We start from the raw sequence: 16216 nt of genomic DNA, 5'->3' as shown, positions 1-16216 counted from the left end.
TTGGATCCTAGCTATAGCCTTTCAGCCTTCGGAAGTTTGTATAAAGAATCAACCATTTTTGGCCTCATGGTAAGGGTCCTCCCTTTGCAAAATTTCGGAAAATCGCAATTTCGACACTTTCGGAAAAGTCGCCATTTCTCTTATTCTAGGTCTTTCTTTAATGCGTTACTGAACTAACACGATATGACAATAGGCGATTTGTATGATATCGTCATTTACTAAGAAGACCAGACTGCTTAAACACATGTAAACAGTTGTTTCTTTGTTCCAAGGAGAGAAGAAAAATCTGAATAACAAAGCATTTTGACAAAGCATTCTGGTATCTGTCGTAAACTGACACTACCATGCAAATCGCCTATAAAAAGAAAGGTTATCTTTCATTGTGCTGTAGTATAATTGTTCTCTACCACATTAACATTTTTATGGCTCAGTTTGACATTAGCATGAATTGTTTTTCACAACTTTCATATCTTGTTTAAAATTACACAACATTCATGCTTAAGCGGTTTGTGACCACTTTTTCGCCATTTCGAAAATGAATCAAACAACTTGTTTTTAATCTAGGCATATCATCAGTATCTACATAATAAACAGAACATTACATGGCCGCTTGCGGAAAGGAATTTTGCCTTCTCGCGCTAATAGTATCTTTGACGAGTGAGGGCACCAAACGATACTATCAACACTAGAAGATAAAATTCGAATCCTCTCGTGGACATGTCAGTTGTCAGTGTCAAAGCTAGGAATTCAACTATGAGCGAGTTTAAGCATATATTGTTCCGAATTTCGAGGACTGAGGTGTTTACAAAGATTGCCAGTGGCCAACCATCTACCCGTCGGTTGTAATATTAATTAAAAGACACCGATGACCATGATTTAACAAAAAGGACGACTTCGCAGCTTACCATCAAAAATACAATTATTTGCTAGTTTGTACTTTCCGATAGGTTTATCTAGCTATTTAATTAGACAACCCAGGCAAGTCTACCCAGGCTTGAGTAAAATATTCAAAATCTCCAAACTTGGTTGAAAATTGACCGATTTCACAGAGGATAGTTCATGCTGTTTCAACTCAGTTCGAATTCTTCAGTGGTTATTTTTACAGTTCGATATCTTCTCTTATTCATATAGACGATTTTGGAAGACAATATCTATAATATTGTAAATAATCACATATCGTAAATGGGAATTTGATTAAAGAAACGTCTACTTCTAAAATAAAATAAGAAGCTCGAGGAACGGAGAATGGGGAATTGGAAACGTGGAATCCCCGAACTCAGTGGGAAATCTCTAGAACGGAAATTCTCAAAAAATGATAAATCCCTGAAAGGGAGAATTTATAAATAAGGGAATCTCAAAAATGGCGAATCTTCAAAAGGAAGGAGTGCTACAGATCTATTCTGATACAAAACTGCTCATATTATAAAGGAAATAACACAATGTTTCTATAACAGTGAAACTGGAAATCCTCCAATCAACCAAAGTGTTGGTCAAGTCTTGAGCTAAACTGAGCAGCTTCTTGACCTTTGAAACTTCCCTTGACTTATCACATCGTACACTACAGTCCCCCCCCCCCCGCGGAAACTGACAAGAACCACCAAACCTTGATTGAATAATTGGATACCGGTTAGTAGTAGAGTATTCATGATATTTCTACTATCTGGAATAGCTTTCGGAGAATTCGACGTCATTTTTGCCGGACGTCATACTTTTTGTTATCCACTGGACATCATTTGCCTAATCGTGTCTTTCTTATTTCAGGTATTCTCCGTTTTAGAAATTCCCCATTCAGTTTAGAGACTCCTCGTTCCCCGTTCCACGTTGTCTTGCATGTACCCCTTTCTCGTTTTCTCCAATTAGAGATTCCAGTTGAACAACTCCAAACAGTCGGGTTTGACTCGAAATTGACCAATTTCACTGACGACACTCGTCAAGTTGTCTCAAATCTTGCCGACAAAGAGGCTATTTTACCACTACGATTCGCATCAGTTCCTACAGACGATTATTAAGAGGCAAATATTTTAGTTAATGCGTAATCATATATCGAAGGGCTTAATTAAAGGGAATCAAACTCAGTATTGAAAATAGCTTGTGGTAGTTGAGTCTTAATAAATGATATTTTTCGGCTTGAATCCGATTGGTCTTTGTCAACATATATGTACCTATGAAAAAGTCGATTTGGTGAGCTTACAGACGCATGAAAACATTTATAATTCCGCACGAATGTTATTATTATTGTCATACGTATACCTCAATATTGAAATTAGATTAACGATAGTAAAAAAAAATAAGTTACTCGTAACTGAATGCTATCTACTTACCCTGTCCCATTGTTACAAGTGTTAAAAACACGAAAACGACTGTGTTGCAATTGGCGACTGCCATTCTCTAAACACGTTCCGATTAGTGATATGACCACTGCTTTCTTAGTGTCGTGAAATGAGACAGTTCGTATCTGCTTGGCGTATGTAAATTAACAATTAGACCCGTAGCCCGCAAGGTCCACGGGGCAATAGCCCATGAGGCAAAGCCAAATCGGCTATTGACCAGTGGCCCTTGAGGGCGAAGGGTCTAATTGTTTTAGTATCACCCAACTAGTCGGGCAGAAAAGGCAATAATAAAGTTAACAAATGCAAGTTGAAGAAATATTTATTTGGGAATAAAACGAAAGAAAGGGTCATGCTTTTCGCTACTCGAGGACTATTACTAATAGTCCTCTAGTAGCGTAGCCTATCAAAATTCAGCATTTGCATTAGTCCACTAGTTGGGTGATACTAATTACAAATACTCGTAGAATGCTATTACAAGACGCCTAGAAGGGCGTATCCGTGGGCTGCACAAACACTTAACACAAATTGTCCAGTACAGTGAACTACAACTACACGTGAAGTTCGGAAAATGGGAAGAGATTCCCAGAAAGATAAATCTGCATTTCAAGGTGGCTCAAACCAGCTTCAACTCTTGAAAGGAACGTTCTTATTAGAAGGATTGACACTACAGCACTTTATCACTTAACATCAATGATGTTATGGTATCATATCCAACACCGACTATTGCTGTTACCAAACTCTCTATAAGACGGACACCTCCATAAGACGAACAACGGACACTTTGAAATCGTCAACGGACGCTTGTGAGGTGCTGAATGTGACCGCAAATTACGATTTAGGGAAGAAAAAATCTTGTACGTGACTCTTTTTAACACCTGAGACGTTTAATTGACAGCTCTTATCTTGTCACCAGAATACAAACAGTACAAGTTAAAATTAAATCAGTCATTGTCCCACTCGAAAAATAACTTGGAGGTGACAACCGAATTGTATTGTAATCTAAAACAGGTAGGTTTCGTTCAAGTAAACAACTTAAAACAAACTTTAAACAGACGCGTATTCACTGTACACAGAGAGGTTCAGCGTTATTATCTTAAAATTCCTGGGGTCATGTTACGTCGACTCTCTATAAGCCGGACACCTCTCTGACTGACGGACAGCTGAGGCCGGTCCCGATGGTGTCCGTCTTAGAGATAGTTGACTGTATCTCTCTTCTGAATTTTTTTTCTCTCAGATCAACTATTATAAAGAATTTCTTCTCTCGCCTAGTATCGTCAACTTAACCGGCAATCAATGGCTCGCTCACTCGTGAAATATTTTCAACATTCGAAGAGAAATTTCGTATCTCCGCACGGCCATGTAATATCCTGTATTTCTGTCTCAAGTCCATAATTAAAATTAAGTTTTGAGGCGGGAAATAGAAATCTAAAAACCACTGCGAAAATGACTACTTAGAGTAAGAGTTCTAGTCGATTACTTTAAGTCACAGACTTTCGGACTAAATGATTTTTTTTATTATTATGGCGCACAGTTTAGTCGAATGAAAAGTAATTAAAGGCAGTCTTGAATTTCCCGGATTCCTCACTGTGGATTCCGTGTGAATGTCCTTAATTCAATCCACCTCTTCAAGAGATTCCGGATTCCTCACCGGCCAGCAAGATTCCTGATTTTAGTGGTATTCGAAGCCCACAATTCCAGCTTCTACACACAAAATTTTCTGGTTTCGAAATTTGGCTAATGGAAGGATAAATGGAGCGAATGGTATGACTTTTTCCATGTGTTTCGATACAGTAACTATTTCATTTTAGGCTCCAAAAAGAGCTGAATGAATCAAGCACATGGCTTGGATTTTGCATAAAATTTCAGTCGAGTGGCACAAGAAGAATCCTCGACCACTCAACTTTGTTTAGAGCATGATTGAAAAGCAGGTACGTGGTGCAAATATCGGCTCCAGCCGTGTAGAATGCCGGTTCACAATTTTTCCCAAACTCGTAGATTACTTCATGGTGATGCACCCACCTCTATGTACTTAAAACTGCGATTGTTTTATGCTTTCGATCCATACCAATTAGGTTATTAGGCAACTTGTATTTGGATCCTAGCTATAGCCTTTCAGCCTTCGGAAGTTTGTATAAAGAATCAACCATTTTTGGCCTCATGGTAAGGGTCCTCCCTTTGCAAAATTTCGGAAAATCGCAATTTCGACACTTTCGGAAAAGTCGCCATTTCTCTTATTCTAGGTCTTTCTTTAATGCGTTACTGAACTAACACGATATGACAATAGGCGATTTGTATGATATCGTCATTTACTAAGAAGACCAGACTGCTTAAACACATGTAAACAGTTGTTTCTTTGTTCCAAGGAGAGAAGAAAAATCTGAATAACAAAGCATTTTGACAAAGCATTCTGGTATCTGTCGTAAACTGACACTACCATGCAAATCGCCTATAAAAAGAAAGGTTATCTTTCATTGTGCTGTAGTATAATTGTTCTCTACCACATTAACATTTTTATGGCTCAGTTTGACATTAGCATGAATTGTTTTTCACAACTTTCATATCTTGTTTAAAATTACACAACATTCATGCTTAAGCGGTTTGTGACCACTTTTTCGCCATTTCGAAAATGAATCAAACAACTTGTTTTTAATCTAGGCATATCATCAGTATCTACATAATAAACAGAACATTACATGGCCGCTTGCGGAAAGGAATTTTGCCTTCTCGCGCTAATAGTATCTTTGACGAGTGAGGGCACCAAACGATACTATCAACACTAGAAGATAAAATTCGAATCCTCTCGTGGACATGTCAGTTGTCAGTGTCAAAGCTAGGAATTCAACTATGAGCGAGTTTAAGCATATATTGTTCCGAATTTCGAGGACTGAGGTGTTTACAAAGATTGCCAGTGGCCAACCATCTACCCGTCGGTTGTAATATTAATTAAAAGACACCGATGACCATGATTTAACAAAAAGGACGACTTCGCAGCTTACCATCAAAAATACAATTATTTGCTAGTTTGTACTTTCCGATAGGTTTATCTAGCTATTTAATTAGACAACCCAGGCAAGTCTACCCAGGCTTGAGTAAAATATTCAAAATCTCCAAACTTGGTTGAAAATTGACCGATTTCACAGAGGATAGTTCATGCTGTTTCAACTCAGTTCGAATTCTTCAGTGGTTATTTTTACAGTTCGATATCTTCTCTTATTCATATAGACGATTTTGGAAGACAATATCTATAATATTGTAAATAATCACATATCGTAAATGGGAATTTGATTAAAGAAACGTCTACTTCTAAAAATAAAATAAGAAGCTCGAGGAACGGAGAATGGGGAATTGGAAACGTGGAATCCCCGAACTCAGTGGGAAATCTCTAGAACGGAAATTCTCAAAAAATGATAAATCCCTGAAAGGGAGAATTTATAAATAAGGGAATCTCAAAAATGGCGAATCTTCAAAAGGAAGGAGTGCTACAGATCTATTCTGATACAAAACTGCTCATATTATAAAGGAAATAACACAATGTTTCTATAACAGTGAAACTGGAAATCCTCCAATCAACCAAAGTGTTGGTCAAGTCTTGAGCTAAACTGAGCAGCTTCTTGACCTTTGAAACTTCCCTTGACTTATCACATCGTACACTACAGTCCCCCCCCCCCCCCGCGGAAACTGACAAGAACCACCAAACCTTGATTGAATAATTGGATACCGGTTAGTAGTAGAGTATTCATGATATTTCTACTATCTGGAATAGCTTTCGGAGAATTCGACGTCATTTTTGCCGGACGTCATACTTTTTGTTATCCACTGGACATCATTTGCCTAATCGTGTCTTTCTTATTTCAGGTATTCTCCGTTTTAGAAATTCCCCATTCAGTTTAGAGACTCCTCGTTCCCCGTTCCACGTTGTCTTGCATGTACCCCTTTCTCGTTTTCTCCAATTAGAGATTCCAGTTGAACAACTCCAAACAGTCGGGTTTGACTCGAAATTGACCAATTTCACTGACGACACTCGTCAAGTTGTCTCAAATCTTGCCGACAAAGAGGCTATTTTACCACTACGATTCGCATCAGTTCCTACAGACGATTATTAAGAGGCAAATATTTTAGTTAATGCGTAATCATATATCGAAGGGCTTAATTAAAGGGAATCAAACTCAGTATTGAAAATAGCTTGTGGTAGTTGAGTCTTAATAAATGATATTTTTCGGCTTGAATCCGATTGGTCTTTGTCAACATATATGTACCTATGAAAAAGTCGATTTGGTGAGCTTACAGACGCATGAAAACATTTATAATTCCGCACGAATGTTATTATTATTGTCATACGTATACCTCAATATTGAAATTAGATTAACGATAGTAAAAAAAATAAGTTACTCGTAACTGAATGCTATCTACTTACCCTGTCCCATTGTTACAAGTGTTAAAAACACGAAAACGACTGTGTTGCAATTGGCGACTGCCATTCTCTAAACACGTTCCGATTAGTGATATGACCACTGCTTTCTTAGTGTCGTGAAATGAGACAGTTCGTATCTGCTTGGCGTATGTAAATTAACAATTAGACCCGTAGCCCGCAAGGTCCACGGGGCAATAGCCCATGAGGCAAAGCCAAATCGGCTATTGACCAGTGGCCCTTGAGGGCGAAGGGTCTAATTGTTTTAGTATCACCCAACTAGTCGGGCAGAAAAGGCAATAATAAAGTTAACAAATGCAAGTTGAAGAAATATTTATTTGGGAATAAAACGAAAGAAAGGGTCATGCTTTTCGCTACTCGAGGACTATTACTAATAGTCCTCTAGTAGCGTAGCCTATCAAAATTCAGCATTTGCATTAGTCCACTAGTTGGGTGATACTAATTACAAATACTCGTAGAATGCTATTACAAGACGCCTAGAAGGGCGTATCCGTGGGCTGCACAAACACTTAACACAAATTGTCCAGTACAGTGAACTACAACTACAGGTGAAGTTCGGAAAATGGGAAGAGATTCCCAGAAAGATAAATCTGCAATTTAAGGTGGCTCAAACCAGCTTCAACTCTTGAAAGGAACGTTCTTATTAGAAGGATTGACACTACAGCACTTTATCACTTAACATCAATGATGTTATGGTATCATATCAAACACCGACTATTGCTGAAAAGATTCGTTCATTTTTGTGACGTAAAAAGTTACCGTGGCAACAGGAAAGCCCTGCAAAAGCACCTTATGTTTTGGCTTTAGCTGCTCATACCTCAAAAACGAACTCTGCGAGCCCCATTTTTTTTATTTCTAAAATGTGATCAGCATGCCAGAATGAAATTTTCTGCAAAGTTAAAAACAAAATTTGTGGAGCAGATTTAGAGTCACCTTAAATAATTGAAAATTTAAGGTTGTTCTGAATCTGTTTGACAGAATTTTTTAAACTCTGCCGAAAGTTTTATAGACGATTCGTCTACCGGAAGTTACGATTTTGTTTTCACATGTTTTAACTAGTCACCAGTTCCTCGCTCTAGTTTTTAAAATTCTGTGTAACAGTTTTAACCGTCACTTCTGATGATGTATGCTGCAACATACGAAACGTCAAGTATAAAATGAAAATGTTTGTAACCGCGGTTTGTTTTCTTCTCCTATTGAAACTAAAGCCAAAATATAGGGTGTTTTTGCGAATCTTTCCTGTTTCCATGGTAACTGTTTACGTCAGAAAAATGTCTCCATCTCGTTGAGCAATAAGTGTTGTAGTGCCAATCCTTCTAATAACAAGGTCTCTTGAAAGAATTTCGAATCATTTTGCCAACGTTCGCCGAGTCATGAAGGGTCAAGTTCGAGTGGTTGGTCACTTAGAAAAATTGTATTTTGCTCAAATTAATAGGGAAAATGTGACATTTCGGACCTCGGTTTAATTTTAAGTTTAAGAGGGATATATTAAGAGCTTCGAAATTTCCGTGACACTTCTGCCTAATTTGATATTTTCTTGGGCAATGGAGTTCACAATCATATTGATCGCTGGATTCAGGAGAGCATTCAGTTATTAGTTACTGATTTAAGACAATAAGATCCTCTCTTAACTCAGTGAGACTACATATTTCATGGTATGCTACCTTACCGCTCTACGAGTTCGAAATTAAGCCAAGTCAAGATCAGTTTCAGATAACCGAGACTCCGTGAACAAAAAAAAAAAATAGTAACGCAATATCCGAGGTCCAAACTTTAATAATAAATATAAGCAATAACCGAGCTTGCTTCAAAAATTAAAGTTAGAAGACGACAAATTGGTATATTCATTTCAAGCCAGGCATGGGAACGGCAAATGCAACGCAAAGTTCATTACGAAAGATAACTTTGCCCTATCCATTTCTTTCCATCCCGTTGAAAAGAGTCGTTTTGAATAGGGTAATCTTTCTTTCATTAGCATTAGCCAATCGTTTTCTAACCTATAAGCCAATATTGAAACTGCATTGGATAATGAGCTGTCTTTGAAATTTTGGGCACAATTTACCAAAAAGTCTATGTGTAATGATCTTTTGCCGCGTTGTGGCTGCCGTAGCCGTAGCCAAGCATCGTCATTTCTTAAATTCCTTATTTTTTTTTAATAGAGGGGCTCGTAATATCCCCTCCCCCCTCCCCCACCCCGCAACCCCCTGAATCCCCTTCTACTGCCGCCAGCTTGAACGAAGCTAAAGTCTTCTGGTTCGTCTAAGGTCTCTCATCTGCAAGTTAAAAAAAAAATGTATATATAATTTCATTGTATTCATCTTCAGTGAATTCGTTCAAATTCTGTTAACCTTAGTCCTGACGTTGTTCAGATTGAGATTTTTTTCGCATAATGGTTCAAGTTATTAAGGTTGAAAAATTGCTGGGTCTTATCAAACGATTTTCAAATGACTGTTGAAAGTAATTACTACACTTAGAGCGGTTTTCAAATGAGTGTCGAAAGTAATTAGCTAATTACTTTGGTTTTGCATTTACTTCACTCAGTGATTGGTTCAAAGTTCTCGCGCCATTTTTTCAACCAATCAGAAGTGAAGCCAAAACCATGCACATTTCCCCGCGCTTTGTGTCGGTTACGTGTAATTACTTCGAGTTTTGATTGGTTTACTGGATTTGTCTCCGTCCTTCTTGATTGGCCAAAGTAATTACTTTGGTTTTGGTTTTACGACACTCATTTGAAAACCGCTCTAGTACTAATGATTGCTTTAAAAACCTCGCGCAAGTTTATGAAGGAAAACAACACAAATCGCGACTTGCACTTGCGATTTTCCCCGCCCTTTGAGAAATTTAAATGGAATTTTTACGAATTTGTCAGTTCAAGTTCTGATTCTATGAAAAGCTAAAAACGGAAACCAGTTCCCAGGGCATTTCTCCGCCGAAAACGGGGTTGTCGGAAGAAAAGACCTGAGAACGAGTTTGACTCGAAACGGCAGCCTACAAATCATTTTTACGGTAGCTAATTTCTCTTTATCGACCCACCAATGAAGCACCAAAGTTCCTTTAGGAACAATCCCTATCATCAAGTCTGAGATTTCCGCTTTGTCAAGTGAGTCAAAACGATACCTCCAAAAAGGACTTCTGGCTTTAAATAATGCATCTCGGGAGGCTCAAGTAAAGGAAATATGCGTTCAGTCTGTTACGAGGCCAAGAGAGCACTTTCCTGCCAGCAGAGGTCTCAGTTCTTTTGCGTTAGCTTGGCTGACGAGTACGCGGAAAGAGATGTGTCAAATATCACTGTGTTGAGCATGCACGGCGGTTACTTAGCGACCGAATCCTCACGTGAAAACGAAATGCGCAAGACACAGCGGGGCCAAATCACAGTCAGAAAACATATCATGAGACATGCGTTTTGAACAGTCTCTTCCAAGGTCAGGGAAGGTGATTGCGGCAAAGGTGAATTTCGACCCATGGCAGAAAAAGAAGATAGACCTCTTTTAGCAGGGAAAGAGACTGGGGACGAGAAGAGAGAACACATTCACCATATATGGGCCTCTTCCAATGATAATTTCTTTTCCAATCTAATTTTAGACCGTGATCATGATGAGCGGCTACAGGCTCCTACTTGGATAACATTGTCTGCGCTACCATGGGCACGAGACCAAAATAACTTTCACAGCACGGCGCAAAGCTTAAGGTGGCCTGAAACCAGCTTTCAAGTAACGTTGTTATTAGAAGGTTTGGCATTAAAACGCTGCATCATGCATCATCATGATCACAGGAAACACCAATTACTGCTCAACAAGACAGGGTTATTATTGTGACGTAATTAGTCACCGTGGCAACGGAAAAGCCCACTAATAACAACCTTTATTTTGTCTTTAATTGCTCATATCTCAAAACAAACTCGGTAACCCCATTTTTTTTATTTTGATAGAAAGGGATGAGAAGGCCAAGACGTCACTTTTCTGCAAAGTTTTAAAAGATTCTGTATAGTGAATTCAAAGCCATCTTAAATGTGTGTTTTTTTAAGGTAGCTCTAATACTGCAATACAGAATATTTTTTAAAACTTTGTACAAAGTTTCATCTTGGCCTTTTGATCCCTTTCCAGCAATAAAAAATGAGGGTCAGCGAGTTTGCTTTTGAGATATGTGCAGCTGAAGCCAAAATATAGGGCGTTTTTGCTGGCCTTTCCCGTTGCAAAGGTAACTTATTACGTCAACATAATGACTGCATCTCGTTTGGAATAATCGGTGTTCCATATGGTACCATAACATTACTGTTATGTGATATAGTGTGAAGTGCTATTACTTCTTAAGAGAGTGTTTCTTCAAAGTGTTGAAACTGGTTTGAGGCAACTTAAAATAGATTGAAAAAAAATATGGAGCATGGGAGTATGTTCTCTCCTGGCCCTTCATCCTCTCTTAACGAGGCTGATCTCCAACAGACAGAGATTAATGGTTTCGGTATCCTGTACTCTCTACAAAAAGTAGGGGTTGCATTGCGGTCCAGCATCTAAGGTAACACACAGACAAGGGTGTGTCGTCCTTTTTCCAGAACTCAAATATTTCTAACAATTTTCAGATGCCATAACAATGGCAGCAATTTCTTCTCAGTTCTCCAAAAGGAACTAAATGTTGGAGTGTTGGAAGACGAAATGACACTAGGGAGATTTAGCACGCCCACTGCTGTAAAAGCCAATTAAAACAAAGCTATCTCAGAGTCGCGGAAAATATGATACTTTTCGCGGGAAAAAACCCATGCCTGAATAGAAAATTTACTCGGGAAAGGTTGACTCAAGGAATTAGTTGAGATAGAAGCTATCCTTGATGAGCTCCAGACGGCAGTGAATAACAAACCTTCAGAGGCTGCATGCTCATATAGGGGCAACGAGATGTGGAATACACTTCTTCGAATGCTGCCAAAAACCCCGATGATTACAAAATTGCTTACCACAAAATGGTTTCTTCTTGTTTGTGTTTAAGTAGAAGTTTCCAGTTTTGCTCGATTCTGCATAGTATCCCATACGTGAGCATCCATCTGGTTCACACTGCAAACACTTTCCACCTTGGAAGACTTTGTAACTTTCGCAAGGATACGCTGTCCAGTCGTATAGTCCTTTTACAGTGGCAATGTAGTAATCAGGAGCTCTTAGATGGTCGCATGCTAAAGAACCCACAGGATCCGTTGAAAAATATATTTGTTATATAAACATCAATGAAATACCAAATGAGCTTTCACACGAAAACACATGTTATTTTGCACACGTGAAAAGATCATTGTTGCTATGGTTGCATGTGAAAAGCGTGCCTTTCGTGAAATGATTTTTTATTTTATTGGTGTTCATATGATAAATAAATTACATGGCAGCTTGGAGAGGCGAAATTTTTCATCTTGTGTTGAAAAATATTTCACGAATGAGCGCACGTAAGCAGCGAACAAGTGAAATATTTTTCAACACTCGAAAAGAAATTTCTTATCTCCGCGCGGCCGTGTAATATCCTCTATATAATTATGCTAGAGTTTGAGAAACAACGACAGCTGCTGAAGCAGGAAAACCAGAAAGCGTTAATGTTATTGGTTCAAAAAAGGAAAAAAAAAACCATGTTACAAGTGCGGACGCATTTCAGTACATTTCAGTACGGATTTGAGCAAGTATGTTAGCGTTCCTTTGCATAACGTCGAAGCGAAATGACCAAATTTGCAGTTTTGACAACAACGTTAGGATGCAACAGAGGATCTTTCATTCTCTATTTCCACTCTGAAAGCGCTCGTACCAGTTTATTTTCAGGATACTTCGCCCATATTGTAGGACGTGAGAGAGACTGAATACTCGCGCGAAAGACTCGTGATCAAGCAAAGTCGTATTTTGAGGTAACGTTTTCGTCGACCGTCGCGGTCGAAGATTTTTAACTTCCTTATGAAACGACGACGTCGACGCCAACAACAATGCCTCAAAACAATGATATCATTGGCTAAAAGAACATAAATTATGGTGTTGCACGTGTAGCACGGATCTTACCAAATATGATTTGATACGTTGAAAAAAAACATATTAGGGAGTCTAAGAAGTGACGACGTCTACGGCATCGCCAATTACAGAAAGCAATGATATTATTGGTTGGCATAATAATAATAATACTTTGTTTACCCTTGGATTTTAGAGTATTCTGTTGGCTTTAAAATTATAAATTATAGTCAGAGCGGTGGTTCCCTTAAGCTTTGAGATCGCCTTTAGCCTGGGGAAATGTTATACATCGCTTAGACTCCTAAACGACTTCAAACGTACCTTTAATACTGAAGAATGGACAGCCTAGCTGTGTTTTACCACCATTCGGGTAAAAATCGGCGTCACTCATGTTCAAAGTAGTGCCAGCAAAACCCCGTATCAGTGTGTATGACGTCCACAAATGTCGAGGCGATACTCTTCCTTCGCCTTGTGAAAATGCGGGCCAGCGGGATCTAAACCTGGTTTTTCTCATAATGATAACAAACAAGGTGAGTAAGAGCGCTGTTGGGGGGGGGGGGGGGGGGGTGGGGGGAGAGGCGGGAAAGCAAAGACAACGTTAAACCGCAGGGTATAACATTTAAAGCATATGCGTTCGAAAATGCACGTACAAAAAAAAAAGTGATTTTAAAATTAACTCCTTCTTGACTTTGAAATTTAACAAATTGGGGTCAGTTATTTTTTTTTATGCGTCTGTCCTCTTACTGATGATAAGTTGAGTCATAACATTGTCAAAGTGACTATGGAAATTACAAGCAGCGGGCTGATGTCAATTTGCTGCTTTTTTTGCAATAACAAACCCCCAAACTGGTTAATTGCCAGCCTCTGCAATATAAATCTGGTTATTCTCTTATTTACATTATACCGTTCCTTTGATACGAGAATCACAGCGAAAAAAAAACAAAAATTTATCGTGAATTTTCTATGACAAAAATTTGTTCAGAAATCAAAAGTCTACGTTAATTGCACACACCAGGGTTACTGCTTAGTATCTGGCTAGGAATCGTCTTCTCACTTTTTACCCTGGCCGCGCTTTAGCCATTTGATGAGGGCCAGTCCCGAGCTTCTCAAGTTGCCTCCTTCTTGCCCAAAAGAATTCTGGGTAATTCTGCAATTCCGTGACAAAGAAACATTTACCCATGCGCCGACGGAATGTTTGAACAAGAGAGAAAAACGCAGTACCTCCAGACACCGGCGCTGGAGCGTCGTACCAAACGAGTCATCCCGGGATTTCGGCCCGTGCGATCGCTTTTGGACGCAGTTGGCCCTTCGCTCCTTTCTGCTACCGACCTTGCCTCCCGGTACGGCATTGAGGGAGAGATATGTCGGCCCCTAAACCATATGTGACAAATCCCACGCCTACTCACAGCTTCGAACCCGCCCTTGCCAATTTAACGTAAGAATTCGATGGCTTAAATATACAAGGAAAAAGTTATTTTATCTGACATGTGGTAAGCACTGAAGGTCACAGCTTACAAAGTGTGCGCACGCGCCCTTCTAAACTTAACATACATACATGCATGCATAAACTTTATTTCATCTCGAATTGCAGACTAACTACAAGAGCTAAATAAATATCTTCGAGACATTACATTTACAGCTAAAATACATAGCATGTACAGATACATAGTAAATACATAATATTTAAAGATATACTAATTATATTATAAAGAAAAGCCGCTGTACAAAACGCGGCCCTGGATTCTCTATTGAAACCAGTAAACTCATTGGTACGGATAAAATCAGGTAGCGCATTCCGCAACTTAGCTGATACGTAAGAAAAAAGAACTAAGAAATATAACTGGTTGATCTAGGTTTATTGAGGGAGAGAAGGTACTTTTCGCGAAGATCATGCTTAAAAAGAGGACGGGAGAGAAAACGTATTTTTCATATATTAAGCAGGAAAACGCTAAAAAAAGTTTCGTCTACAAGTACAGTACTAGAGTAAAATGGTATGATAGCCTTTTGCAGTTTTGACTTGCAATGCTTTGTTTCAAATGAATTAATTTGCATTTATGTTCTAAAGGCTTATACCGGAACAAACGTACGGATAGCTTCGCTCTCATTCAGAAGCCAGGCTATTCAGGTGCAACCTTAAAATAATTTATTTACTCATACCAGTTATTCGCCCAAGTGTAACGTGATTCTCCTTCAAATACCTCCCAGCATATCCAGCAACGTGCACCCCAAGGCTAAAGCCCACGACGTAGAAACGCTCTCCCAAACTGGGACCACCATTGTTCCTGGAAATCAGGAACATTGCAAGAACAGCAATCTGTGTACCAATGAGCCGAGTGTTTTCCGCCGCTTGGAAATAAAATGTAGCTGCACCCTTAGACCAGTCAACCAAAATCACATTGCAGTCTACCGCATCTAGTAACGCGTCCTTCCTTGGCTTCATCCATGGACTTTCGGCGACACTGAGACAAGAGACAGTAAGTAATAAAATAACAAAACTTCGTCATGCCTTTATACGCTGCCTTTAAGATAAAAAGGGAATAAGGAAAGGAACTTTTTTTAAGAGTCTAGTCGTTCTAGCGCTGGAGCACTAATTGGGAATACTGTAAACTGAAATTAAGAATTAACGCAAATCAAGTCAAATGTTGGTTTTTGGGAAGAGGGGAAACCGGAGTACCCGGAGAAAACCTCTCAGTGCAGAGTAGAGATCCAACAAACTCAACCCACATATGACGCCGAGTATGGGAATCGAATCCGGGTCACATTGGTGGGAGGCTTGTGCTCTCACCACTGCGCCATCCGCTGCTCCCCAGAAAATTTGAACGGCTGAAACACGACCGAAAAGAGGTGGGCTTTAAATAACGTATGGGAGGTATTTTATAAATATGTAAATAAAGATTTCCACCCATGATAGATCATTGTTTGGCTTTTTCTTTTAGCTAAAAAAATGAGCAAATCGGAAATATTTCTTTTTTTCTTATTATTTTATTTTTTACTTGAATGCCTAAAGCACAGTAAACACATCCTAGCACTTTGAGTAACCAAAAAGTTACAACAAAAGTGTTTTGAATGATAAAAGGGGTTAGTTCCTAAAGAAACTGTGGTGCTGTGTCGGAGGTAAGTAGTACAACGGAGTTGATAATGTCAATTGACCAACTTATAGTGATTCTAAAAGCTGACTTCTCGAGAGTTAGCCCTTCGTCAGAGCGAATCGAGGAATTATGGGTTGTATGTAGTTTTTATAGCAGAGTAGTGGCTCTTAAAAAACAATAAAACAAAAAACAAAACAAAAAGAAAACAAAAAAAAAAAAACAACTTACCTTTAAACCCATGAGCAACGAAAATTGTTTCATGGCACAGGATGTTGTAATTAGAAGCGGTCAGCTTACTTGTGTTTTCATCGTCAATAGTTTGAGGGATTTCCCGGTTTTGCCTTGTGATCAGGTAAAACGTTGTATTTATCTTAGACGGGCTCTGTGGCAATCGCCAAGGATCTGCAG

At 38.9% G+C, this 16216-nt stretch overlaps 1 protein-coding gene across 1 annotated transcript; it reads right to left on the bottom strand.

The window, feature by feature from the left end:
* Positions 1 to 8983: 8983 nt before the first annotated feature.
* LOC137973430 (inactive pancreatic lipase-related protein 1-like) lies at positions 8984 to 13201 on the bottom strand. The gene is made up of 3 exons (XM_068820233.1): positions 13041 to 13201; positions 11705 to 11917; positions 8984 to 9032 (listed from the first exon to the last, which is right to left on the bottom strand). Exons 1-3 carry the CDS (start codon positions 13108 to 13110, stop codon positions 9019 to 9021), a joined length of 297 nt encoding a protein of 98 aa, XP_068676334.1. The 5' UTR covers positions 13111 to 13201; the 3' UTR covers positions 8984 to 9018.
* Between the last annotated feature and the right edge of the window lie 3015 nt (positions 13202 to 16216).

Source organism: Montipora foliosa, chromosome 10 (assembly GCF_036669935.1).
Source record: "Montipora foliosa isolate CH-2021 chromosome 10, ASM3666993v2, whole genome shotgun sequence".
Taxonomy (NCBI): Eukaryota; Metazoa; Cnidaria; class Anthozoa; order Scleractinia; family Acroporidae; genus Montipora; species Montipora foliosa.
The sequence above is the reverse complement of the archived record's forward strand: the minus strand, read 5'-3'. Positions and strand labels throughout refer to the sequence as shown.